Below are 23,855 nucleotides of genomic sequence, written 5' to 3'. Positions count from 1 at the left end.
CCGAAAACCACTAAAGGTCCTATTATCTATAGAGCCGGTAATACCCCGAGACGGCACCCGCGCGTCGATTCCCGAGGTCCGTTAGTATTAGGGAATAATCGGTTCTATCCTATACGCCGCTATCGTAATAAGACCCAATATCGCGTTCGCCTACTTAAAGCTTTCCTAATATAATATTAACCCCTCCTCTAACCACCTTAAAAGGGCTTAATAAGTGCTACTATTCCTATACTATATAAGATACTACTACTTAGAATTCGGTGGGGATAGACTCTTCCTAATAGTAAGCGACGCGTCCTTTAAGGATAATTTAGATCGTAAAAGCTCGAAAGAATATACGATAAAGCTTTTCGGCGGCACCGTTAACTAGAAGGCGGGTAAATAACCGACGGTTATAATATCGTTAATAGAGTCGGAACTACTCGCTCTTACCGAGGTAGCTAAGGAGACGTATTCGTTAGCCGGATATTAAGGGATTTAGAGCTTCGGCTAGACTAATACTAGCTATAGCTATACTACGATAATTAATAGACTATTAACCTTAATAATAAGAAGGCATAACGCCTGCGAATAAGGCTACGGCACGTCGATATTTATAACTAATAGGCGCGTTAGTTAGTATAGCAGGGCCTTTTCAAGGTCACGTACGTTAACACGAAGGAGATAATCGCGGACGGTTTAACGAAGGCACTACCGGAGGCAGGAATCAAAAGACTATAGTAATAGCTTAATTTAACGGATTAAAAGGACCGTATCGAGTAGTCTAAACGACTATACGAAGAGATTAAACGTGCTAAAGCCACGGCCGTAGTAACGACGAAGGCCCCTGAGGGCGTAGCAGATCCGATGGATATAGATCCGATTAAGCAGATCCGGCTAATCAGGATCGAGGAACTAATTAAGATAGAATTGAATTAAACGGTTAAATAGGGCGGATTTAGATCCCTTTTACGGAGGCGTTTTCTCCTAACTGTTAATTTTACGATGGAAAAGTTAAGAGCATTTGGTTTAAACCGAAGCCTCTAATTAGTCAGTTGACCTGGGAAGACCCACCTTAACTAAGGGGGTGTGTTGTATGGGCAGGACTACGATATAGCCTATAGGGGATCCAGGGGGGATCCACTCTATGACTAAGGGCTCCGGATATCAGGGACTTCGGGTATTAGGATATAATACGGGTGGATACCGGAAAAGACCAGATAGGATCCAAATAATATAGTACCCATAACGGAGTCTTTACCACCTAAATTAAGGGTATAAGAGACTCTCCCAGATATAACTTGACATAATACACACACACGAGATTTCTGCTCTACTAAGTTGATTATTCAAGTGCCTATTTGACGTGCGATATAAACTAGCACCGGAGTTTTTAATATAGTTAGAGTTCGCCTCTATCCCGCCCGCGAGGCTTAAGCTAAAGGTTGGCGCGCCCGTTATACTTATACGGAACCTTAGCCCGCGGCAGGGATTATATAATAGCACGCGTATAGTTATTTTACGGATAGCGCGTAATACACTAGAGGTTAAGGTGCTATCCGGAATACACGCTAGTGAGGTGGTATTTATCCCCCGTATCTATTTAGATTCTAATAAGGAGGATTACCCGTATATTATCCGGCGCCGTTAATTCCCGTTACGGCTTTATTTCGCGATAACGATTAATAAGTCGTAAGGGTAATCATTTAGTACGGGTAGCGTGGATTTCCGGTAGTACGCCTTTACTCACAGTTAGTTTTACATTACGATATTAAGGGTTACGGACGTTAGGAATCTATTTATTTTATTATAGACCGATAACGATTAGGGCGGTAGGTAGACTTAGCCGTAGGTTAGCCGGAGTATATCTAATATCGTATACCTAAAGGTCTTAATAGATTCTTTTTAACGGTTACTTCTACGGTTATAGTAGTCTACTATAGTAACTGGCGATCGATAACGCGGTCGGGTTTCTTTATTATATAGCCTATATTAAAGGTAGACGAAGCAACGAAGTAAACTACCTATTCCCGCCGTACCGGAAATATAAAAATAAAATAACCGTAAACCCTTTATAAAATAGTAAAGCAAAAAAAAAAAAGCCCGTCTTAGTTCTCCGCCGGGATACTATTCTTTAGGGTAGCGATTATATTCTTATAGTACTAGATTAACTGCTTCTTCTACGCCGTTATTATACCGGTAAGGAGTATCACGGCTAATACTTCGACGTTACCGAAGGTTATTACGGGCGGGGCGAGGGCCGCGGGCGTAGCAGGCGCGGGCGTGGCGGGTATAGGCGTAATAGGCGTAGCGGTGGCCGTATTTATACCCAAAACACCGGCGATAGTTATAATAGTCGGGGGGAGAGGGGGGGGGGCGGGAGCGGTAGCCGTAGTTAAGGTCTTTACCTTCTTAGAAGGCGTTACGGTTCTTATAGTATTATAGATTAATTAATTAGTATAGGTCGGTATTCGTTACGGTTATTATTAGCTTACCTACGGTCTTATTTACACGCTTTTTCCCCTTAGAAGAAGCGGGAGTAGCGGTAGCGGTAGCGGTAGCGGTGGTATTATTATCGGCCGGGGGGGGGGGGAGCGGTGCAAATATTTAGGGCCTTCCGAATTAAAATAGTACTTATTATAGCTACCGCTAGCGACTCCCGAGAATATATAGTAACGGGCGAAGGGACCGTCTTTCTTACTATAGTGCTTATAGTCTATCTAGAGGTCGCCGACGATTATTATTATAATAGCCTCTTAATTAGCCAGGCGACTAAGGTTAAGGTCTTTATCCTCCCGTAATAAGAGGTCCCGTTTAGCTTATATTAATAATATCGGTTAGTATATAATAAGATAGCAGGTAAGTTAGTAACCTACCCGAATAACGCGTATAGTATTAAGGGCCCCGGTAGCTTTATAGCCGCTATTATATATAAGGTCGAGAACCTTACTACGGTTAATCGTGCGGCCGTCCTTTATAGGTATTATTTACTAAACGCGCGTGCTAGAGGAGGAGGCCGGCGTATTACGTATAGGCGGGCGGGTAAGCGTGCGGGCGGGCGAGGCAGTAGGCGAGGTAGCGATAAAGGCGGCGGCGGAGGCGGCGGGCGAGGCAGGGCGGGAGGCGGCGGTCGAGTTATCGGGCGATAAGGACCGGGATTCCTGCGAATCGATAAAGGAGTCGGATAGGGCGGGCGGTATACTACGAATTACGGTTAGTATCGTCGCTTTCTATAGGGTTAAGGCGTATATTTATACCCGTAACTTATATAACGGCGAGGCTATAACTACTTAAACCGGAAGGGAGGGAGGGATATTTAAATAGATAGAAAAAAACTATTACTTAGTGGCGCTATAACGGTTAATTAATTACGATCTTTATTCCGTAAATAGAGTAATCGTAGTATCGGAAATAGAAGAATACTTTATCGCGATAATAAAACAGTTACTAAAGACCGTCGTTATAGCGTGGAAAATAGTAAATAATAGTAAAATAAAAGAAGGCAGGCGTTTTACGGTTATTTTCGGTTATTTTCGGTTATTTGGTTGTTATGGGGCACGTTATGTGATAAGCCCCCCCCCCGTTAGGGGGGGGGGGCGAGCTTAGCGGCGTTGCCCGTAGGGCAACCTGCTAAGCTCGTTCCAGGAAAGACTTACCTATATTAAGGTACGGTACGTACGGAGTAGCTCCTGTAGTCTGCTGGCTGTTCTTCTTTGCTTTGAGCAGTGTAACCGTTATATGGATGTACGAAATCGATTTGAGACCTGTCCGGACAATACGAAGTAATATCCCCTTTCAACGTCATCCATAAGGCCGGCAGTTCTTACGACCACGTAGGTAGGCATGGGTCGAGCGTCCTTACATCGTCGCCCAGACAAAATGGAAACGCCCACCATCGTCCCCATAAGGCTTTGTGATATATTGCCGGGCCATTCTCCGATGCGCCAGTCATACCAAGGTTAACCCCCTACAGCAACTTGCGATATTCTACAGTGTTCGGGGATACCAATCAGCCTGTTCCCAATTGACAATACCCTCGGCTTATTGTGTTCGTGGCGGTCCGGAAGTATGATTTTTTTCTTCTCTTTTCGTGGTGAGATCCCCGTGGGTGAAGTATACCTTACCTTATACTTGCTCGTATCGGAATAGTGTTCTCGATACGGTCCCGCGGCAGTCCCTGTGTATTGTCGGCCGTATTCCTGGGGCATAGCGACAGTTAGAAATGCCTAGGTAGGTAATTGGGTTGTTAAAGGACTTGACGGTGGAGAGTGGCCCGCGGTCGTCGTATTATTGTATTATTGGAAAAGTACGGATAGCTACTGTTGATAGATCCTAATAAATGGCCAATAGATATCTTGGTATTCTGACTAACGCGCCTGCCCGCGGTTGCGGCACGGGGAACGCTTATCGCTAAAGACAGACACATTCTCTGATTTCGTCAGAGACCGCCATGCCTCCCCCAATGTCTTGCCCGGGACCAGTCTTGTCATGTACGAAGTACGGATACTCCTTCGTACATAATACTCCGTTACAAGATGGTGTCACTGTGTCGTCTCCACCCGACGCCATCGGAGACAAGCACCTCGCCATTTGGAAACACTTGTCGGACACCAATCCATGCCATGGCCTGGGCTTCTTCCAGCTCGACGCGGAACACGTGTCCAAGCTTGGCAGCAACTAAATTCTTTCTTCTTTCTGGGTTGCAGATGCAAAGGACTTACAAATGCAGATCTGTACCTAGTGCTCTCGCTAGCAATGAGAGGTATCAAGGAATCAGGGATAGAAGGGGGTTCAATACACTCACACGATGCATCCCTTCGTTCGAGTATCGATTAGTAACAGCGACAGTCTGATGTTACCCCTCGACATATTTGAAGGACGTTTTTAAATCCGAGATACAACTACTCCAGGCAAAAATATGTATCTACACTAAGGCAGGATATAGGACCTCCCTTTTTGGGACAATATTAATTTCAACAGCGAGGCCTCAGGTATAGACCTCGATATGTCCATACCTAACTTTCGACAACCTCGTACCTGTGGAGTACGCTTACGCCTCTAGCTTGCAACATCATCATGTGGCCCGAGTGGGTGTCACAATCCATTTCTTGGAGGTCTCCTTCGCTGGCCTGCATCGGCAAGGCCGAGATGACAACGATGGTCACCGGCCAAAGAAAAGAGGCAGATAACCTTGTTTCGCCCTTTCGTTCATGAGGATCTGTCATACCCCGAAGGGGCCAGATATTTCGGGCTGTGGTTTCAGAGGCAGATTTTCTTTGATTTTTTGAAACTACATCTCGGTGTCATTGCGCCGTGGTATCTCATCTCCGCTGGGCTCACCCGCTGGCCCTCCCATGCACCCCCGAACTGGAGCGTCTTCAGTGATGATGGCCAAATTGAGTCAGCAGAGGCAAAAGCATCCCGGCGACGGTAACCAACGTGTCGCGTACTTGAGGCCGGTGCATGACGTTGGCGCTCGAGTCGGAATGCCCGTGGGAGAACCCATTGTGGTCATGTTTGGGCCCTCCTTCCTCTTGCATGGCGTGCATGGCGACATACCTATCTCTGTCAGCATCGAGCACAGTCGCAGCAATCCGGGCCGTGGGAGCCGAGATCTTGACTTACAGAAAAGTTCCCGCGGAAAAGAGTAGAAGCATGCCGGTCCACCACTTGCCAGATGCTCCCTCAAACTGGCCCCCGCCGAGGAAGGCGATGATGACCCACGTAGACAGGGCGCCGAAAGGAGCCGCCAGGCTAAACACCAACAAGTGAGCCCGTGCCGCCCGTTTGGACAAACCTTGCTTGAGAAGAAGGGCGGATAAGCCGAAAGCAGCAGGAGCCTTGTGAAGCATGATGGCAACGAAAATGATCAGACCGAGCTGCGTGTCGGACGAAGTCGCGCCCGCGCCCATCGCAATCCCATCTGCCGCCGCATGGATCACCAATCCCACCGTTGTCCCGAAGCCCCGTGATTGCTTTGGAGAGGATACCGGAGACCCGAGGAAGTGCTCGTCTTCGCCTTCCAGCGCAGAACCGGGTCGCAGGTTGTCAAGGCTAACATGTCGCATATGCGGCCCTGTCCTCAGCCGATCCGTCGCATGCTGGGGTATTCTGTCGATGAGGAACATGAGGATGAATCCAAGAACCATTGACAGGCCAATGTAAAATGTGGGTAGCTCCATATGCGTATCCTCCTCGCCATGCTTCTGACCTACGGCTGCCATTCCATGATCGTGGTCGTGGTCGTGGTCGTGGTCGTGGTCGTGGTCGTGGTCGTGGTCGTGGTCGTGGTCGTGATCGTGGTCATGGTCGTGGTCGTGGTCGTGATCGTGGTCATGGTCATGGTCATGGTCATGGTCGCCGGGGTCGCGACTATCCAACGCTTTCCGTTCTACTGATCGGACACCACTCCCCACCGACAAGCCCAGGGATCGGAGATAGGCAGTCAGGTCGGGTCCTTCAGCGCGGCGTAACACAGTGCTCTTGCCCCCAGCATCCATTTCAGCTCGCACGTGGTTCTTTCCGCCCCGTTCCAGGCCGGCATTTTGGAGCACGCTGAGACTCCTCGTCGCACGAGCATGCGAATGTCCACCGAGACCAGACGATACCACGGCCTCAATACCCTCGGGGATAATGACAATCATTGACGTCCCCACTAGGATTCCCACGCCCAACGCAGATATTAAACGGAGTTGGGACGAGGAGAGCGTGATGGCGAGCGGAAGTGATCCCGCCAGAAACGAGCTGCCGGTCTCCTTGTTAGCTTTCACGTCTTTCTCCGCACTGCACCGAAATGCAAAGTTCCTGTCACTCACGCAATGGCCATCACCGCCTGTTACCCATCCAATGTTAGCGAATTCAAAGTCACGATATGCCTAGCGCGAGGGACTTACGCTCAGCACGAGCAGCAGAATTAGCCCGCCCATGTTGGCAATCACCTATCAGTACTGCAACGGAGTGATTGACTTAGGGGAAATGCTCGAGTCACCCGTGCATGCTGGCTCTGGGGGTTCACAAGAACTTCATGTTTAGGGAGGTGGCTGGACATGGAGCGAGTAATAATTGCTGAGCAGGTACCTTGAGAACTGCCAAGACGTGTCCTTACTAAATTATTCTGCGACCCTTATGAGCTTCCCCCACTAAAACACCTGCAGCACTGTGCCTTATGCGGGTAAGGCGCCCGTCCGGCTAGGTACCTATGTACTCCGTACAGTGTACCAGGTTAGACTCAATTACGGAAGTACCCACTCCGTGGTTCGTATTACGCCGATGATGTAACAATGTGGAGGTACGTACCTCGGTGTTACCAATGGAGTGGAATGCATTACCTAATGCAGGACGTACCGAAACTACCTATTATACGAAGAAAGTCCGGACCAAAACGATCTGCCGATACCCGAAAGACGCTATCAGGGCAGAAAGCAGAAAGCAGAAACCAACGAAGCCGGACGATCTATTAAAGCAACAACAAACCAAAAACAAAACAAAAAAAAAAGACCAGACGGATAGACGAAGGGAGACACATGCCTCGCGAGTCCACGGACACAGCGCGTCCTCTACCCCGTCCATCCGACCAATTCCAATCGCTTTCTCGGTCACCCAGACGAACGTCAAGCATGTCTTTCTCGATATCGTCGTGACCTGCCCCCTACACCCATCCATACGCTCTTTTTACCCCATGCATTCTCGGCCGAAACCCGACTTGCGACCAGCCGATCATCGTCGTCTGATGCCGCCGCCACAATGGGGGTAACAACACTCGTAGCTGGCCTGGAGGCCAAGCTGGGGGAGTCGCAGAACCAGAGGGACAAGAGGGTCGAGGATCTCTGGAGACGGCTCGACACCCAGGGTTCCGGCTACTTGGACTTCAAGGGCCTGAAGACGGGGCTCAAGAAGATTGACCACCGTCAGTATTTCCTTTGTTTTCGTCTTTCCCTTTGACTTTCCGGTCTCCTCTCTCTGACCTTGGCTCTGTCGACCTGACCCCGGAATGCTAATTCTTCTGCGCTACAGCCATGAAAAATGCCGACGTGATGCTACGTCAGATTATGGCCATGGTAGATACCAACTCGGATGGCAAGATCGACTATAAGGGTGCGTATATCTCTGTGGCGCTGCTTTTGTCTCTCAGTCCTCCGAATTTTGCGAACTCGAGCCGCACTGCGTCCACTGACTGACGCTATTTGTCGTATCTCATAGAGTTTCGGGTCTTCGTCGAGCACACCGAGAAAGAACTTTTCCAATTATTCAGCGCGATCGACCATGACGGGAATGGCAAGCTCGATAAGGAGGAGATGCGGGCTGCCTTTAAGAAGGCCGGCATGGCAATACCGGCCCGGAAGCTGGACGCTTTCTTCAGCGAGATCGATCTGAACAACGACGGATATATCACCTTCACAGAATGGCGGTAGGTGACCTCTTTCCTGTCTATTTGTGGAAGCTTCGAGCTTTGCCTGTCCAAGCCGCCGGCTGCTTGCACGCGTTTGACATCGTGCTCTGCCCTGCGTCTTACCGACCTACCCGCTCCCCACTGCTATTCCTCTTGTGTTTCCAGATGCTAGGTGGAATTCTGATGGAATTTTGAAAGTGCTAACCACATGCCTGGGTTGCGATTTACAGGGACTTCCTCTTGTTCATGCCGGTATATAATGGCGATGTTCCTTTACAAGACATACTTAAGTACTATTCGTCGATAGTCACCCTCACGGCAGAGGGCGAGTCGATGGTATCAGAGGAGGTAGTTCGAGGCTCAGGTACGACCGCCTTCTTCCTAGACACCTTTTTTGGATCTCTCTTGCGGATCGCTTCTCTGCACTACATTCCGAATTCTTCTGCGCACGTCTCTCCGCCGTTGCTGTCGTCTTCGTCATCTCCGTCATCTCCGTCGTCTTCAAACGCACCGATCCCGCCGCCGCCGAGCTACGAACACTCCCTTATTTCCGACCGAGACATGCGCGCGGCGAACCAGTTCCGAGAGTTCACAGCACCCGATGCCAGCCAACCGGACAAGATGGATCTCAGGGACCTAGCTGCCATACAGTGTATCCTGGACGAGCAAGAGTTGGCAGGACCTGTGTGCGACGCCCTCGAGCGGGACAGCGCGGCCAATTCATCGGACACAAGCAGCAGCAGCACAGCATTGATAGGAGAGGAGCAAGGCTCGCGGGGCCGCACCAAGAAAAGCTGGCTGACGGATTACCTCCCGGAACCAGGCTATTTTATTGCGGGGGCCGCGGCCGGCGGTCTCTCGCGCACTGCCACAGCACCCCTGGACCGCCTAAAGGTCTATCTCCTCGTCAATACGACTCCGAGAGCCGATACGGCTGTCGCTGCGCTAAAGAAGGGCCGCCCTCTGCTGGCGCTGTACAACGCGTGCAAGCCAATTGGCGATGGCTTCAGAGAACTCTGGCGCGCCGGTGGTATTCGGAGTCTGTTTGCGGGTGAGTACCGTGCCACCTTACCACAAACGTTCCACCCTTGGGTTCTAGGAGCGTGCTAACATGCAATTGTTAGGAAACGGTCTGAACGTCATCAAAATTATGCCTGAGAGTGCTATCAAGGTTCGTTCCGTATTCCGAAGACGAAGACAAATATCTGAACTTGGGCCCTGACTGTCGGTCTCTTTTGTAGTTCGGGTCGTATGAGGCAGCCAAGCGTGCTCTTTCCACATTGGAGGGTCACGGTGACCCCAAGGAGCTTAGCGGTTACTCTAGATATATTGCCGGCGGTGTTGCTGGCATGATCGCCCAGTTCGTATTGTCCGCAGCATGAATTGGCATTCGACTGGTTCGCTGACCCCCTTCCTAGATTCAGTGTTTACCCGGTCGATACATTGAAGTTTCGGTAGGGCACATCCACAGCCCATTGCGCTCTTCACTCTCACTTTGTGTCCCTTCTGCTTTCCGCATATCCAGCTCGCTAACTCCCGACAAACAGGCTACAGACATCTACCGTCGAGGGCGGGCTAACGGGTAACGCGCTTGTCATCGACACGGCCAAGAACATGTGGAAAACCGGGGGCGTACGGGCGGCCTACCGCGGCGTTACCATGGGTCTCCTGGGCATGTTTCCCTACAGCGCCATCGACATGGGTACGTTCGAGTTCCTCAAGGCGTCGTACAGCGGATACATGGCCAAGCGCAGAGGCGTCCACGAAGAAGACATACAACCGGGCAACATCGTGACCGGCATCATGGGCGCCACCAGCGGTGCCTTTGGAGCCTGTGTGGTGTACCCGCTCAACGTGTTCCGGACTCGTCTCCAGACGCAGGGGACGGCCATGCACCCGGCCACATACACCGGTATTGTGGACGTCGCGCGGAAGACGATCAAGAACGAGGGCGTTCGGGGCATGTACAAGGGTCTCGCCCCGAACCTGCTCAAAGTGGCACCCGCTCTGAGCATCACCTGGGTGGTTTACGAAAACGCCAAACGTATTCTCCATCTTGCGTAAAACATCTACAGCAGGATGCAGATGACAACCACGAACCTACAACACAATGTTGCAAGGGTCGACACTTGCGAACTGGCAGTTGGTGGCTCAGGCATTTAGGAATCAGGGGACTATGGGGTGCACGACAGAAGGGGGTTTACAAAAAAGGGGACAAGTGCATGGCGAGGCCGTTTTTTAATTCCTTTTATATTTTCGCCGGGACTTATACTTGCCAGGCGGTTTTAGCTCATCGTCAAGATTCAAGTCGCAACCCAACACTCATGAGGGTTGTGTACATGCTTTTTTTGTCAGCATAAGGGGGGAGGGTTCTACGGGATCATGTCAGTGTAGCCGTATTAGAGGCACTTACTAAGGCCACACACGCGTGAATAGGTACCTTAGGGAGGAAGCAAAGACACGGATCAGGTCTCAACACAGGAGAGATAACTAATGCAAGTCGGCCTTTTCTTTACATTGTAGTACTTTGTATTCTATATCCAAGTGCCTTCCTTACCACCTCAGGGAACCTGCTCTTCGCTCTTCTACATTGGTGTGACACTTGTCTCGATACTCCGTACTACCTTAATGTACCTATACTTTCTATGCCTTTAATCAGGACCTTGGTAATTCCTCTTTCCATTTTCCCCTTATGAAGGTGGGGTTACCGTACCTTTTGGCTCGTCCCAACTGGATGGATGGGCTGGGTACGGGTACAGGTACCTGTAATCAATCCCCCATCAACCCGCCGACTGAGACGTCGCCCGTCGTCTCACCTCTCACCAATGGACCAACGACATCATATTCTACACTCCGTCATCGTTTTGCCCAACCACTCACTCTTCAGCGCGGTCGTCTGTGAAAACCCAGAACTTGCGTTTCCTTTTTCTTTTTTTCTCTTCTCTTTTTTTCCCTGTCTCTGTCTCTCGCTTTAACTTCATCTTCCCCGGCATCTAGAGGGGGCTACCGGCACTATAGCCTGACTGCCGCCAGTTGTCTCCGTCTCCCCCCGTCGTCTTCATCTCTCTGTCCACCATGTCCAAACCGAACCAGCTCTTCCTTCTTGCCGACCACATCAAACTCTCTCTCCTTGAGCGCGAACGTGCCCGGTCCCTCAACCTCGATAATGACACGCAGGATGGCCACATAAGTCGCTCCCTTGATCAATTCCGCGAGGGACTCGAAGCACTGCAGGAGGAGCAAAAGAGGTTAACTGAAAATGGTGACGACAGGTTCGGCTTTCCCTCTTTTCATTTCTTGTTAATGCCTGTTTCTCTTCCTTTCGACCTTTCTCCACTCGGCCACTCTTTCTCGACACTAACGCAGTTCCTCTAGCGCCGCTCAAACCATCGCCGACGCCCTCCCCTCGCTCCAAAAGCAATTCGCCGACCTCAGCTCCAAATTCCAAGGCGACACCTCCGCCCAAACCACCAAAACCCTCCGCCATCCAAACGACGCCTCCCTCGCCCCCGACTTCGCCCACGCGCAATCCACCAAACCGCAACCCCGCAAAGCCAACCTCCGCTCCTCCTCTTCCTCCGCCCCCGCCTCCGCCCCCGCCTCCGCCCCAACCCCAACACCATCCACCACAAAAGTAGTCCGCTTCTCCGACTCCCCGCTCCCGGGCCCCAAATCCTCCTCCCCCCTCCCGCCGCCAGATGACGACCCGGACCGCGCCGCCCTCTTCGGGCCCTACCGCGACGACCCCTCCGCCGACGGGGAGGGCTACCGCGACGTCGCCGGCACCATGGACAACCAGCAGGTCCACGCCTACCACGCGCGCATCCTCGAGGACCAGGACGAGCACCTCGACCGCCTCGGCGAGAGCATCGGCCGCCAGCGCGAGCTCTCCATGCAGATCGGCGACGAGCTCGACGCCCACGTCGCCATGCTCGACGACGTCGAGGCCGCCACCGACCGCCATCAGGGCCGCCTGGACCGCGCCCGCCGCTCGCTGGGCCGCATCGCCCGCGCTTCGGGCGAGAGCAAGCAGATGGCCACCATTATTGCCCTCATTATCATACTTGTGCTCCTCATAGCCATTCTGAAGTGAGACGTGCGGGGGAAGAAGAAATCAAGAAAAGAAAAAAAAAGAAGAGGATGACGGGAGGGCTGGGGGTGTGGTCCTGTTAAGAGACAGACGGTGATGACGACTCTCAAAGTGCTCCTTTTTTTGAAAGACTTGTCGCCATTCTACAACCATCTTTCTATGGGCTGCTCTTATTCCTGGGATACACACACATGGAACACGCGCGCACTACAGCTTGTCTACGGCGTCCGGTCTGTTATTTCCAACGCATGTATAAAAATCGGGACACGTTGGCGGTTGCTCTCCTCCGCATAACTTCATTACACGATTTCCCCTCTAGTTATTCACCGAAGACGGGCGTTACAAATGGGAAATGGGCGGTAATATGGCACTTCTTTTTATGTACCTACGTCTTTCGCAAAGATGTCGAGAATATTAAACCCCCCCTTTTCAGGGGCGGTCTTTACAATTGCGCCACTACGGTCAAAACAGTACAATAAGGAGAAGAGGGGAAGGCAGAGAGAGTCGGTGTCTAATGCATGTATGATAGGATACCGTTCTCTAGTACAAGCGTTCGTTGTGGCCACAAATTCAAACGCAAACCCGCTCTCGCGCCCACGATGTAAGCCCTTTTCGAATACAAAAAGAGCAAACACCGCTCTCGAAACGCCTTATCGACCTTCTGAACCACTTCATGCGAGCTAGCTAACGAATGACGTCTCCCTCTTTCTCGATGCCTTCTATGCTTTCGAGAATATCACTTCCACCCAAGCAGCCCTGGCCACCTACCGCCCTCCGTCCGCCCGCCTCCCACAAGTTGTAGAACTCGACTTGGTGAGTCGATGAAGCCACGACGATGCAATCCTCAGACAACGGCCCGTCCTTTTGCCCTTGGCTGGGGAAATGGATGGCGCACAAGATTCGATAGTCAGCCTCGCGCCGGATCGCCCCGACCAGTCTGCACTCGGGCCAGCTGAAGACGGCGATGCGGTAGGGATGGCGCTCCGGATTGGTAAAACCCAAGGTCGCCGCGATTTCACGCCGGGTACGAGACCAGACCAGCCCCGTGACCTGAGCTCCCACGGCGATGGTGGCCAGGGCGGCGCCGGATCGGGTATGAAAGAAGTAGATGCATCGGTCTTCGGCGCCGCCTCCCGTGGCGACCAGACCATCCTGCCAGGGACAGAAGGCAATGGCCTTGATGGCAGCGTCGTGGGGCCACCACTGCTTCTCCGAGCCCGGCAACACGAGCTTTACCGTTTCTTTCGCCGTTGGAGCTGCGAAAACCTCGTCCTCGAAGCTTGCGTCTACGAAACCTTCGTCTTCGAAACCGTCGCCGTCGAGACCTTTTTCATCCCTCAGAGCCGCCGCATGCGACGTCTCCTCCAAACTCTCAACTCGGCTAGTAGAGCGTCTTCGATGGCGCCGCACCGTCGACGAGGATGAGCGGTCGCCGTCGGCCCTTTGCGTCGTCGTCGTCGTCATCGTCGTTTCGGGCAGTACATTGCTTACTTCGAAGAGACAACACAGATTATCGTTCGCGCCAGAGGCAAACTGCTGGCCATCGGGTGACCAGACAATGGCGCAGATCTTGTCCGTATGGATGACAATCCGCGACACCATGGAGACAGCACCCGACCAGTTGTCACGCTCGACTTCCCAAGCATGGGGCCATTCGACCACATAGTAGTAGATGATCCCGTAGCTAGTGCCGACAAGCAAGTCCTCAGTTCTGACCTGTCTGGGAGGGTCAGAGGGGTGCTTAGAGCGCCGCAGCGTTGATGTCGGCCGCCAGCTAACGCAATGTACAGGGGCCGGGACTAGGACCTCGAAGCGAGGAAGAGTCTCTGCGGGGGACGCGAGTATAACCTGGTTGTTCGAACAGCCGACTGCTAGGATGGATTTGCCGCCTCCATACGAAGAAACGGCAACCGAAAACACCCAGGCACCAAGGGGTGCGGTATACACTCGTTTAACATCTCCTTCGGCGCCCTCGGGCCACGCATACACCCTGTCGAAAAGTGCGATAAAAAGCGTCTGGGACGTAGCCGAGTACGCCAGGATCGAGGAGTAGTAGTCGTCCCGGATGAAGGGGGCGTCGAGGACTCGAAAAGGGTGCTGGGAAAGCGGGCTGCGTCTTCTTCGCCGTGTACGATTATCAGGACCAGGGTTCACCCATTCGGTACCATTCCATCTCGTCTTAGCCTGGGTCAAGGTGTCCAGCAAGTCCGTCTTCGTTTGCTGTTGGTGGGCAAAGCTCAAAGTCCTGGCAGCCGGGTCGATTTCGAGAGCAGTAGCGAGACGCCTTTCATATTTATCAGCATTTTCGAAGAACTTCTGACCGGCGCTGGGGAAATGACAAGGGAGAAACGGCGCGTTGGTGCCGCTTCGAAGAAAGCCCCCGGAACCATCGTCGACGTATCTCCTCAGAGAAGGCCTACCGCCTCTTGGGATAACGGGGTAGTAGTGATGGGCTTTCGGCACAACGGCCGTTGAGTGGAAGACAAAGGGGTCAGGGGCAGTGCCGCGATGTCGCAGGAGTCTCTTAGATGGTGTCATGAATAAAACGGGGGTGGCGGTGCGGTGCCTGACGGACGACGGGCTGGATAACGTGTTGGACGAAGGACTACTGAGCTCCCGGTTGGGAATGAATCGATCCGGCAGTGACAACGAGCTTGAAGGCCGAGGTCGTGGGAGGCCGGAACTCGACTTCGGCCTGGGAGTGCCTAGCGGAGTCCGAGGGCTGGAAGAAAATGGCATGAAGGGAGTGGACGTCGACGACGGCAAAGAAGGCCGCGTGGTCGCAGAGACTGGCGGCCGAGAAGTTTCGCCAGAGTCCGATTCGCCGGAATCCGAGTCCCCGTCGCCGGCAGAGGGAGAGGGAGAGGTAGAGGTAGAGGGAGAGTCGCCGCGAAAAGTCGGGGAGCTTGTGACGCTCCGCTGTCCAGACTGAAAGTTGTCATCTTTATCGGGGGACAGCTGACTGGGGGAGTCGTAGCCAGAATCGCCGGGACTGTCTGGGGGCCTTTCAGAGGGACGAAACAATCTCGAAAAGAGGCGGCCGCGGCGCCTACGAGACATTTTGCAAACTAGATATCAGACCCCCGGTCCAAGTCTCGCGTTTGAGGCTCTTCTAGCCTCCCAGCTAGTGCTGCAAGTCGAAGTGCAACAAGGTGTGTGTGTGTGTGTGCGTGTGTTACGGGAGCTGGTGGGCGTGGCGGGTTTGAATGCAACAACTTGGAACGGCCTCAACTGTGATCTGATAAGTATGAGAGTAAGGCCTCCAAGGGCTTCGGTATTCCGATTCTACGGTGAAAGAATGACTGGATCAACTCGAGGGCTCAGAGGCGCCAAGGAATGAATGGCGATAGCGATATGAACCATCCAACAAGTTGGCCTGGAGAGTTAACATGAAGAACTCGACGGGAAACGATAACGTAAATAAAGCGAGCAGAGAGATGACGGAACGGGGACGGATGCATATGAAGAGGGAGAGAGACCCTGGAAGGCAAAAGAAGATGACGATGGAGAGAATACGAGAGGGCGAGTCGCTAGCGGAAGGAGCGACTCCCTCCTAGCTGGCCGGGACTTGCTCAATCGACTCGCACCTCGCTCCCCAGGTAGTGCCTTCCCAATACCTTACTGAGTCACATGTCAGGTGTGAAGAAAAGACAGAGGACGTCGAGTCTTCCTTCCCTTCTTTTTGGGTTCAAAAAGAGGAACGGCTACCGTAGATAAAGGGGGGGATTCATAGGTAGGTAGAGGGACCCATCTCTACAACAGATGGCCGACTTAAACGTCAAACACGGCCCCTCTCGGGGGATAGCACTCTGGAGATCTGGGTTAGCCATGACCGATAGTGAAAGGCAAACAAGCCAAGGGTTACCTTATAAGCACCTAGGGTAGTGCAGACGGGCAATTCTGGAGCCCGCAGCGTGAGAACGGTTGTCATCACCTGGGTTGTCCTTGTGTTTGCGTGGTGTGAAACGGAGCAAGAGAGAAAGTGCTTTGAATTTGAATGCGTTGAACTATGTGTTGAAGCGAAGGAAACAGTAGACTCCAATACTCGAGTATCTCGGCAGCAGTCTACCTTAGGTAGGTACCTTAGATAATTATCGGTACGCGAGAAATATCCAAATCTTCTTGGTGTTGAGGCCAACGGAAGACGTTGATGCACGAAGTATGTCGTACGTACCTGGTACCAGCACGAAGTATTTGTAGGTACCCCAGCTGGAAAGGAGGTACCAGAGCTTGGGCCACTCTCCAGGACAGCGGCGTCAAAATCCGTTAGCTTTGAACAGTCAGAAGACCGGTGGACACATCTGCAGACAGTGCAGGGCAGTATCCATACTGTATATACTCTGTACGTACCTGTACCGGTACCATCGTCGACGTCGTCGAGGCCAACCTCCCGCCTGTCTCGCGTCCATACAGATACGTGCGACCTCTCTACCTTAGTCCCCCTCCACCGTTTCATCGGAAGCCATTCTTGAGATCATCTTTCCGAGCTCACGTCCCAACGCTACAACCCAAGTTCCGAATCAACAAATCAACCCCTTCGAAATACTTGGACCCGACGCCCGGAACGAATCTCTCGCCCCGGCGGACTCGCGTCCAAGCCACCCCCTCGTCTTTTCCCCCCTTCCTTCTTGTCTAAGATGGCCAGTAGCGTGAGCAATTAGTTACTCCCTGCTTCCCTTTCTTTTGCATAGTCCCTCCGCCTTGTCCAGTCTCTCATCTTTCTCCCCTTCCGTTGTAGCACGGTGTGGCTCGAACCATCCGCATCCGCACTCCAGCCCAGCGCGAAGCCGACAAGCAAAAGATCGCCGTATACCGCGACCTCGACTCCCGTCTCCTCGCCCTCAACGCATCCCCCTACCCGTCCCCCGCATTCGCGGACCCAAGCGTCCTGGCCCTGACCGCCGAAGTCCTCTCCCGCAACCCTGAGCACTACACAGCATGGAACGTCCGCAGGCGCTGCCTAACCTGTGGCTCCTTCTCAAGACACTCGCCTGGTCCCTCGCCATCGGCGCCGCCCGGGACTTCTTGGGCTCCTACCACACCATCACCGTCATCCGCCGCATCGTCGCCCTCGTCCTCGGCCGTGACCCGTCCAGACCCCGCGTCCCAATGTCCGCCTCCGAGTGGGCCGAGTGGTACGAGGCCTGACCCAGCCATCGATCCTGCCACCGATCCTGCCACCGACCCTGCCACCGACCCCGACAAGACCCTCCGCTCCGAGCTCCAGTTTACCTTCCCTTTAATCCGCGCCAACCCCAAATGCTACTGGATCTGGAACTACCGTCTCTGGCTCCTCCAGCAAGCCATCAATCTCCTCCCGGCCCCCGTCGCCCGCCGCATCTGGGAGGAGGAGCTCGGCCTCGTCGGCATGATGCTTAACAAAGACCAACGCAACTTCCACGCTTGGGGCTACCGCCGCCACGTCGTCTCCAACCTCGAAAGCCCCGCCCTCGCGGGTGCCAGCATGGCCGAGGCCGAGTTCGCCTACACCCAGCAAAAGATCAGCAGCGGCCTGTCCAACTTCTCCGCCTGGCATTACCGCGGCCGTCTCATTCCCCAGCTACTGACCGAGCGCGGCGCCGGGGATGCGGAGCGACGCGCATTTTTAGATGACGGTACGTCTTATGACCCAAGAACAGGGCATGAACCCTACGTTTGTAGCATGAGCATCAACGGCGGCGGGCTTTAACCCCCCCTCCGACGAAGACCGTTCCATTGCCAACACCAAAAACAATAGAATTCAGCCTTATTCGCCGGGCGCTAGATGTCGGCCCCGAAGACCAGTCCTGCTGGTATTATCACCAGTTCCTTGTCTCCAACATCACCTCCGCATCGAGCCGCCTGGCCATCGCCCCCAACCTACCGTCCGCCGATGAGGTCTCCATACTGCGTCACGAGGTGGAGTACATCAAGGACCTGCTCGAGGACTACGACGAGGACATCAAGCTTGCGTTCGAAGCGCTCATAGATCACATCTTGGCCATTGCCCGGCTCGAGGACCGAGAGACGACCGCGGAGGAAAGGGGTGAGTTGGCTACCTTGCTGGCCAAGCTAAGAGCATCGGATCCCATGCGCAAGGGCAGATGGGATGCTTTCGAGAAGGACATCGGTTTGAGCCCCTCCCGGTGATGGTGACGAAATTTTATGATATGAATGACGGGTTAGGGTTATCAAGGACAGGCAAGCAGGCATTACGATAGTCTGTATACGAAACCCAGTGGCGCCATTATGCCACTGCTACATAGAGATTACCAACTTCGTAAATCGACCTGGAACTTCTCTCCCAAACATCTCGTGTAAACCGGATGGATGGTGATGGGCCTCTCACTCTCGTCCCTCTACCTGAAGCCGCAGTTTTCCTTGACCAAACTGGCGTTTTCCCCGACCAAACCATCAAAGTAGGCCAGGAGGGTCTCGATAGGGATCATGTCCAAGAGACCCAGTGTCGGACTGGACGACTTGAAGAGCTGTCCGCCAAACAGCACGCGCACGTACCACCCGCTCTCGCTTTCGTTTTCTCTCCGAGTGGTACGGGCGGAAGGCCTGCTGCCGCCGCAGCAGCCCGAGGTGGGAGCCGGCGACGAAGAAACAGAGGAAGAAGGCGCGGCATCGCCGGTTCGTTTCCGGTACAGCTCGAAGACGACCTCGGCGCCCATGCCGGGCCAGACCATGGTGTCGAGCTGGAGGAAGGAGAGCAGGCGCGAGACGGACCCGTCGTGGGCGATGTTGTGGTAGTAGATGGCGTTGCCGTTGTCGTCGTCGTCGTCGTCGTGGCGGCGGCCGTCGACGACGTCGCGCAGGTGGGCGGCCAGCTCGGCAAGCCAGACGCCGTAGGTGGCGGCGCTGGCGGCCAGGGTTTCGGGGCTGTCGCGGTAGATGTGGGAGTACTCCCAGTTTCCGATGCGGTAGACCGTGTCGGCGAGGTCTTGCGTGATGCACTGCTGCTGCCCTGGGTCCTCGTCCTGGTCCTGGTCCTGGTCCCCGTCCCCGTCCCCGTCCCCCTCGACGAGGAGCTTGCACGGCAGCGGTTTGCCGTGGCATTGGCGCGCCGACAGGTTGTCGTAGTACGGATCGAAGGAGGCGTGGAACCCCTCGTTGTCGGCTGGCACGCCGGCGAGGTCGTCGAGGACGGTGTACAGGTCCCCCGCGGCACGGAGGTGGGCGGCCCATCGGGGGTTGTCGCGGGAACGGATGCGGTTGAAGAGGGAGGAGCCGGCGGGGCAGCTGTACCTGGGTTCGAGGCTGTCGACGGCGGAGGCTTGGATGGCGAGTCCGATGCGGTCGGCAGCAGCGTCACCCCACATGCCCCTGATCAGGAGACCGGCTACTTGGCTGGTGATCTGGTTGTTCGTGACGCGGTACTTGACCTTGGTCGGCCAATCCTCGTCGTCACGGCCGGGGAGGAAGCCGAGGAGGTCATGGTAGACTTGGAAGAGGTCTGCACCGTGGACGTACGAATCGTCGAGCCCTTCGGTGGTGATCTGGGGGAACTGGCAGGTGCCGATCCAACCCGAGGGTACGAAAGGGTTGACGGGCGAGATGTACACCTTCCAATAAGTACGGGCCGAGTGCTGGGTGCCGTCGAGACTCTCGCCGTAGTAGAAGAGCCCTTGCTCGTCGCAGTCCCACCGGTAGGGTTCGACGGGAAACGCGTTGGACGAGTACGGAGTCCGTTTGTGATGGCGGTGGATCTGGACAAGGGGGAATATACGATATGCGTGAGAAGGCGAACATGTGATGTAATGAACATGTGGGAAGACATCACAACACTCAATAGGGGCCTAGGGAACCTGTAGCTTACCAGCTCAACGTACTGCAACTCGTACTCGTGTGACGGCTTGACGTACTCGGTCTTCCTCACATGGGGCATATTGCACCAGTTGTACGTCCCATACTCCCCGTCGGGGGTCTCGGACGAGTCATAAATAAAGCCCCAGGTCCCCTCGGAGTGCAGCAGCTGGGTGAAGTTGCGGTTGATTTGCGACTGAGCGGGAGGGTACCAGCTCACGTCGACCGACTGTGCCGAAGCGGCAGATCCGAACCCGGAAATGGCAGCGATGGTCGCCAGAAGCGACTGAACCTTGGGAAAGAGAGTAGTGGACATGGTGTGCTCTGTCTGGAGGACGAGAAGTACCAGGAGTCCGAAGAAAAGCAGAACCGGTGCGGCGATGAGGAAGGTTGCCCAAGGGGAGCCGAACATGGGCTTTCTTCTAAACGAAGCCATCCATATTTCACTTTATATTATCCCCACGAGTGGAGAGCTTCTCCATTCTGCCCCGGGCTAGTTCAGTTCGCCTTTTTCTCGTGGTAAGAGATGGATGAAGAAGATGGGGTTGAGGTTGTGTTCGTTGGACGTCCTAGACTCGTTGTCGAGACTTCCTTCCTTGCCCACGTGTGTGAGGAAATTCGCCGAGTGGCTGTCACTTTTGTCAGCGGACAATAATAGAAGTCGTGCTACCTACCTTAGCGTAAGGTATTCGTATATGGACAATTACCCTTATATGGACCATCGACTGCAGGGGGGTAGATATACCTGCCTGCGTACATGGTCCAGGTCCAGGTTCTTAGTCCGAGGGAACTCCTCCTGAGGTATTTGTCCGTTCGTGTACCTAGGTAAGGTACCTAAGGTAGGCGGTCGACGTGGACACACGTGAATTCGAACAGGAGAAAGACGAGAAGATATCCCATTACACCTGCATAAAGCCATGATCTTCAACGCTAAGAATGGAAATGAACTTGATTCGCCCCCAATGTCCCCCCGACGATGAAAGAACATAATGGTTCCGACTGGGCTCCCCGCTACTCTAGGTAGGGCCCTTATAATATACAGGCAGCAGGCGTACCTTGATCCACGCTTTCATCTTGACGACGAGTGAGAAGATTCTTAAAGCATGTCTCGGAAAGGCCAGGCCAACAGTACCTTTAGTGTTGATGACCGCAATGGCGGCGTTGCGGTCGGCCCAAGTCCCAGAGTCGGTCGTTAGAAAGGTAACAAAAAGACAAGCCACATAATCGAGGCGTCAACTTACACTACTCCCGTGTCACTTACACACAACCGTCGCCAAATTCGCCCAAGACACCGGGACACAACAAGCCGGGACCGAAGGGGTGATAGAGAGCGTGTTAAGAGACAAATAACTAAACTCGGCTGCATTCGAAGAGCCGAGTCCGCCATTGCAGTTCTCAGACCGTGCACTACCAGACCCAAACGAACCCATCACCACCATAGCCGGTCCTATACCTCTCCGTCAAGAAAAGAAAGAAAAAAAGAAAGAAAAAAAAACAGGTTCCTCAACCGAATGGAAACCGTAACCCATTTCTAAGCAATAAATCATAAGGGCAACCCAGAACGCCGAGAACAGTCCCAGAGACTATGGGCGTAATTAGCTTCGTGACGAACTTCAAACAGTCTCAAAGTTGCCAAAAGTGTTCTCGCCCGAGTAGGTGATGTAGAGGAAGCTAGGGACACAAGCACAAATTAGCTCTCATGACCAAAAATGAATACGACGAGACCAATACGACGAGACCACGTGATTACGCCCAAGGAGAGCCAGCCGCCTATCACCATAATGGTCGAGTATGACTTACCCATCCTCGTCCTTGTGCTCCTCGTAGATACTGCTCATAAGGGCAGCCGTCGGCGGTAGGACTTCATCGACGAAGATGAAGATTGCCTTTTCCGGGGAGAGCTTGATGCGCTTGCGAATTACGTAGACGAACTGACCGACGGTCAGGTCGGCTGGGACCAGGTACTTCTTCTTATCGATCGTTGCGATGTCGCTCTTTTCCACTTTCTCGCAGATGACCTAGTTCGAAGAAAAGGGGTTCAGTCAGCTAGGATAATTCGACGATCAAAAGGGACGAAGGAATATAAAAAGGACAGACGAAACTATTATCGTGACATACAGGAATGCGGTCTGAGTACTTCTGGCGGATGCGTTCGGCTTCGGCCTTGCGCTTCTCGAAGGGATGCTCGTCCTTGAACTTGGATCGCATAATGGCGGTGTTGACTTGGCTTGACGTGAGGAGTAGTTTGTTGATGGTAGAGTCGACGACTCGACGTTGCAAGGTGCAGACACCAGGGGGATAGGTTCGAGGTTTAAGTATCGTGTTGCGGCGACGTGGTGATGGTAGGCGATGGGACGAAGCTTGTAGAAGTGAAAGTTGAGGGGAAGGTTTGAGGGAAGCTTAGGGAGAGTGCGTGAAGGGGAGGGATGCTTGGTAAGGTTGTCGCCTTGTTGGGTGGGTGGAGGCGGTGGCCGACCCCATGTCCAGGCAGCCAGCGAGTGCGGGGGGTTGATGACTTATTTTCACTTGCCTTGGAATTAACTCCCGTACCCGCCTATCAAAGTGCCATCCCAAGCTACCTTACCTAAGGTAAGGTATGACAGTCTTATCAGAATGCGGAGTATCGGAGTATGTATGATGGTGGGCATTTTTGCACTGTGCTCGCAGGTATCCATACACTCCCTTTATTCGGGGAGATACACTGGTGAATCAAACGGCCAGGAGAGGCAGATGACCAGCAGCTGACAACCAGGGTCATCGGTATGCGTCACGCGAGATCACCAGGCAATTCCCTCCAGTCTTCCCGCCTCAATATACAAGTGTCCTGCCTCCGTGCTCAGAGCACTATATACGGAATTATATCTCCTCCAGTTTCCGGTTCTTCTTAGGTACCTACCTTATGCTATACTCACTTAGGTATTTCATATGGCCCCGTACTCCCTTTGTAGCCCTTCATCTGATTTGCACTATGTGGAGATTTGTGTCAGCAGATATATAGATTATATAATCGAACTTCATCATGAAAACGTGCTGGTTGGTCTTTTTGTGGTTGACAAGGATGTCTGCACTCAGTAAATTGCTTACCAACTATAGATAGCTTTTATACTTGGTTAAAGTTGGAGTTTTATCTTTTGTATTCCAGGTTAAAGCTGGAGCTCTCACCACTTCTCGCAGTACCGCCCCTCAGAGGGGGAGTTGCGGCAGTCACGTCATCTTATTTCAAGAACCAGGTACCTTTCTGTCTCGATACCTAACCTATCCGCACTTCACAGTTGCAGTGGTCCCCGTCGGCTGCACCCCCACTAACAGGGACGACCCCAAGCTTCTGATTTGTCGCCATCTCAATTACCCTGGCTCAGATTTAGTCGAGACCCATCTCCTCCTCGTCTTCTCATCACCACAACACCCAGCAAAAAAAAAAGTGGCCTTATGTTTCTTGCGTGGGCATCGATCATCTGATCGAGTCGTCCAGCAACCTTTCGATTCCTCCACATCCCATTTTCCGGTGTACTTATATATCGTATCTTTTTTTTTCTTCTTTCCGAATGGCGTACAGGAGATCCGGGCAGAAGCTGTTTTCCCAGCTTTCTGTCCAACCGAGGGTCGCTC

At 53.2% G+C, this 23,855-nt stretch overlaps 8 protein-coding genes across 8 annotated transcripts; 4 read left to right on the top strand and 4 right to left on the bottom strand.

Moving 5' to 3' along the window:
• Window positions 1–5,059: 5,059 nt before the first annotated feature.
• Window positions 5,060–7,025, bottom strand: SODALDRAFT_330034 (Zinc/iron permease). Its single transcript, XM_028611106.1, has 4 exons — window positions 6,873–7,025; window positions 6,795–6,811; window positions 5,605–6,723; window positions 5,060–5,538 (listed from the first exon to the last, which is right to left on the bottom strand). Exons 1-4 carry the CDS (start codon window positions 6,903–6,905, stop codon window positions 5,358–5,360), a joined length of 1,350 nt encoding a protein of 449 aa, XP_028468133.1. The 5' UTR covers window positions 6,906–7,025; the 3' UTR covers window positions 5,060–5,357.
• Window positions 7,026–7,722: 697 nt separating this feature from the next.
• On the top strand, window positions 7,723–10,432 carry SODALDRAFT_321696 (mitochondrial carrier; the record flags this gene model as incomplete). The annotated part of the gene is made up of 8 exons (XM_028609645.1): window positions 7,723–7,885; window positions 7,993–8,073; window positions 8,179–8,386; window positions 8,599–9,419; window positions 9,493–9,539; window positions 9,610–9,737; window positions 9,787–9,822; window positions 9,916–10,432. 8 exons carry the CDS (start codon window positions 7,723–7,725, stop codon window positions 10,430–10,432), a joined length of 2,001 nt encoding a protein of 666 aa, XP_028468132.1.
• A 1,011-nt stretch (window positions 10,433–11,443) lies between these two features.
• SODALDRAFT_271209 (hypothetical protein) lies at window positions 11,444–12,461 on the top strand (the record flags this gene model as incomplete). Its single annotated transcript, XM_028607757.1, has 2 exons — window positions 11,444–11,640; window positions 11,744–12,461. The coding sequence occupies 2 exons, from the start codon at window positions 11,444–11,446 to the stop codon at window positions 12,459–12,461; spliced, it is 915 nt and encodes a 304-aa protein (XP_028468131.1).
• A 681-nt stretch (window positions 12,462–13,142) lies between these two features.
• Window positions 13,143–15,103, bottom strand: SODALDRAFT_306493 (WD40 repeat-like protein; the record flags this gene model as incomplete). The annotated part of the gene is made up of 3 exons (XM_028609041.1): window positions 14,591–15,103; window positions 13,950–14,542; window positions 13,143–13,817 (listed from the first exon to the last, which is right to left on the bottom strand). Exons 1-3 carry the CDS (start codon window positions 14,994–14,996, stop codon window positions 13,143–13,145), a joined length of 1,674 nt encoding a protein of 557 aa, XP_028468130.1. The 5' UTR covers window positions 14,997–15,103.
• A 1,884-nt stretch (window positions 15,104–16,987) lies between these two features.
• On the top strand, window positions 16,988–18,940 carry SODALDRAFT_330032 (geranylgeranyl transferase type-2 subunit alpha). The gene is made up of 3 exons (XM_028611105.1): window positions 16,988–17,107; window positions 17,197–18,073; window positions 18,196–18,940. Exons 1-3 carry the CDS (start codon window positions 17,096–17,098, stop codon window positions 18,585–18,587), a joined length of 1,281 nt encoding a protein of 426 aa, XP_028468129.1. The 5' UTR covers window positions 16,988–17,095; the 3' UTR covers window positions 18,588–18,940.
• On the bottom strand, window positions 18,626–20,785 carry SODALDRAFT_330030 (phosphoglycerate mutase-like protein). The gene is made up of 2 exons (XM_028611104.1): window positions 20,260–20,785; window positions 18,626–20,149 (listed from the first exon to the last, which is right to left on the bottom strand). The coding sequence occupies exons 1-2, from the start codon at window positions 20,656–20,658 to the stop codon at window positions 18,797–18,799; spliced, it is 1,752 nt and encodes a 583-aa protein (XP_028468128.1). The 5' UTR covers window positions 20,659–20,785; the 3' UTR covers window positions 18,626–18,796.
• A 564-nt stretch (window positions 20,786–21,349) lies between these two features.
• SODALDRAFT_356290 (hypothetical protein) lies at window positions 21,350–21,687 on the top strand (the record flags this gene model as incomplete). Its single annotated transcript, XM_028613895.1, has 3 exons — window positions 21,350–21,422; window positions 21,476–21,566; window positions 21,639–21,687. 3 exons carry the CDS (start codon window positions 21,350–21,352, stop codon window positions 21,685–21,687), a joined length of 213 nt encoding a protein of 70 aa, XP_028468127.1.
• A 355-nt stretch (window positions 21,688–22,042) lies between these two features.
• SODALDRAFT_271756 (microtubule-associated protein) lies at window positions 22,043–22,454 on the bottom strand (the record flags this gene model as incomplete). The annotated part of the gene is made up of 2 exons (XM_028607791.1): window positions 22,043–22,264; window positions 22,365–22,454. The coding sequence occupies 2 exons, from the start codon at window positions 22,452–22,454 to the stop codon at window positions 22,043–22,045; spliced, it is 312 nt and encodes a 103-aa protein (XP_028468126.1).
• Window positions 22,455–23,855: the final 1,401 nt, after the last annotated feature.

This window comes from Sodiomyces alkalinus (assembly GCF_003711515.1).
Source record: "Sodiomyces alkalinus F11 unplaced genomic scaffold SODALscaffold_2, whole genome shotgun sequence".
Lineage (NCBI taxonomy): Eukaryota > Fungi > Ascomycota > Sordariomycetes > Glomerellales > Plectosphaerellaceae > Sodiomyces > Sodiomyces alkalinus.
The sequence above is the reverse complement of the archived record's forward strand: the minus strand, read 5'-3'. Positions and strand labels throughout refer to the sequence as shown.

Coding starts and splice junctions, on each gene's coding strand:
- SODALDRAFT_330034 (XM_028611106.1), bottom strand. CDS start 6,905: ATGGGCGGGCTAATTCTGCTGCTCGTGCTGAGC. Junction 5,539..5,604: donor TTTTCCGCGGGAACTTTTCT/GTAAGTCAAGAT, acceptor TGACAGAGATAG/GTATGTCGCCATGCACGCCA.
- SODALDRAFT_330032 (XM_028611105.1), top strand. Junction 18,074..18,195: donor ACGCGCATTTTTAGATGACG/GTACGTCTTATG, acceptor CAAAAACAATAG/AATTCAGCCTTATTCGCCGG.
- SODALDRAFT_330030 (XM_028611104.1), bottom strand. CDS start 20,658: ATGTTCGGCTCCCCTTGGGCAACCTTCCTCATCGCCGCACCGGTTCTG. Junction 20,150..20,259: donor AGTTGCAGTACGTTGAGCTG/GTAAGCTACAGG, acceptor CCCCTTGTCCAG/ATCCACCGCCATCACAAACG.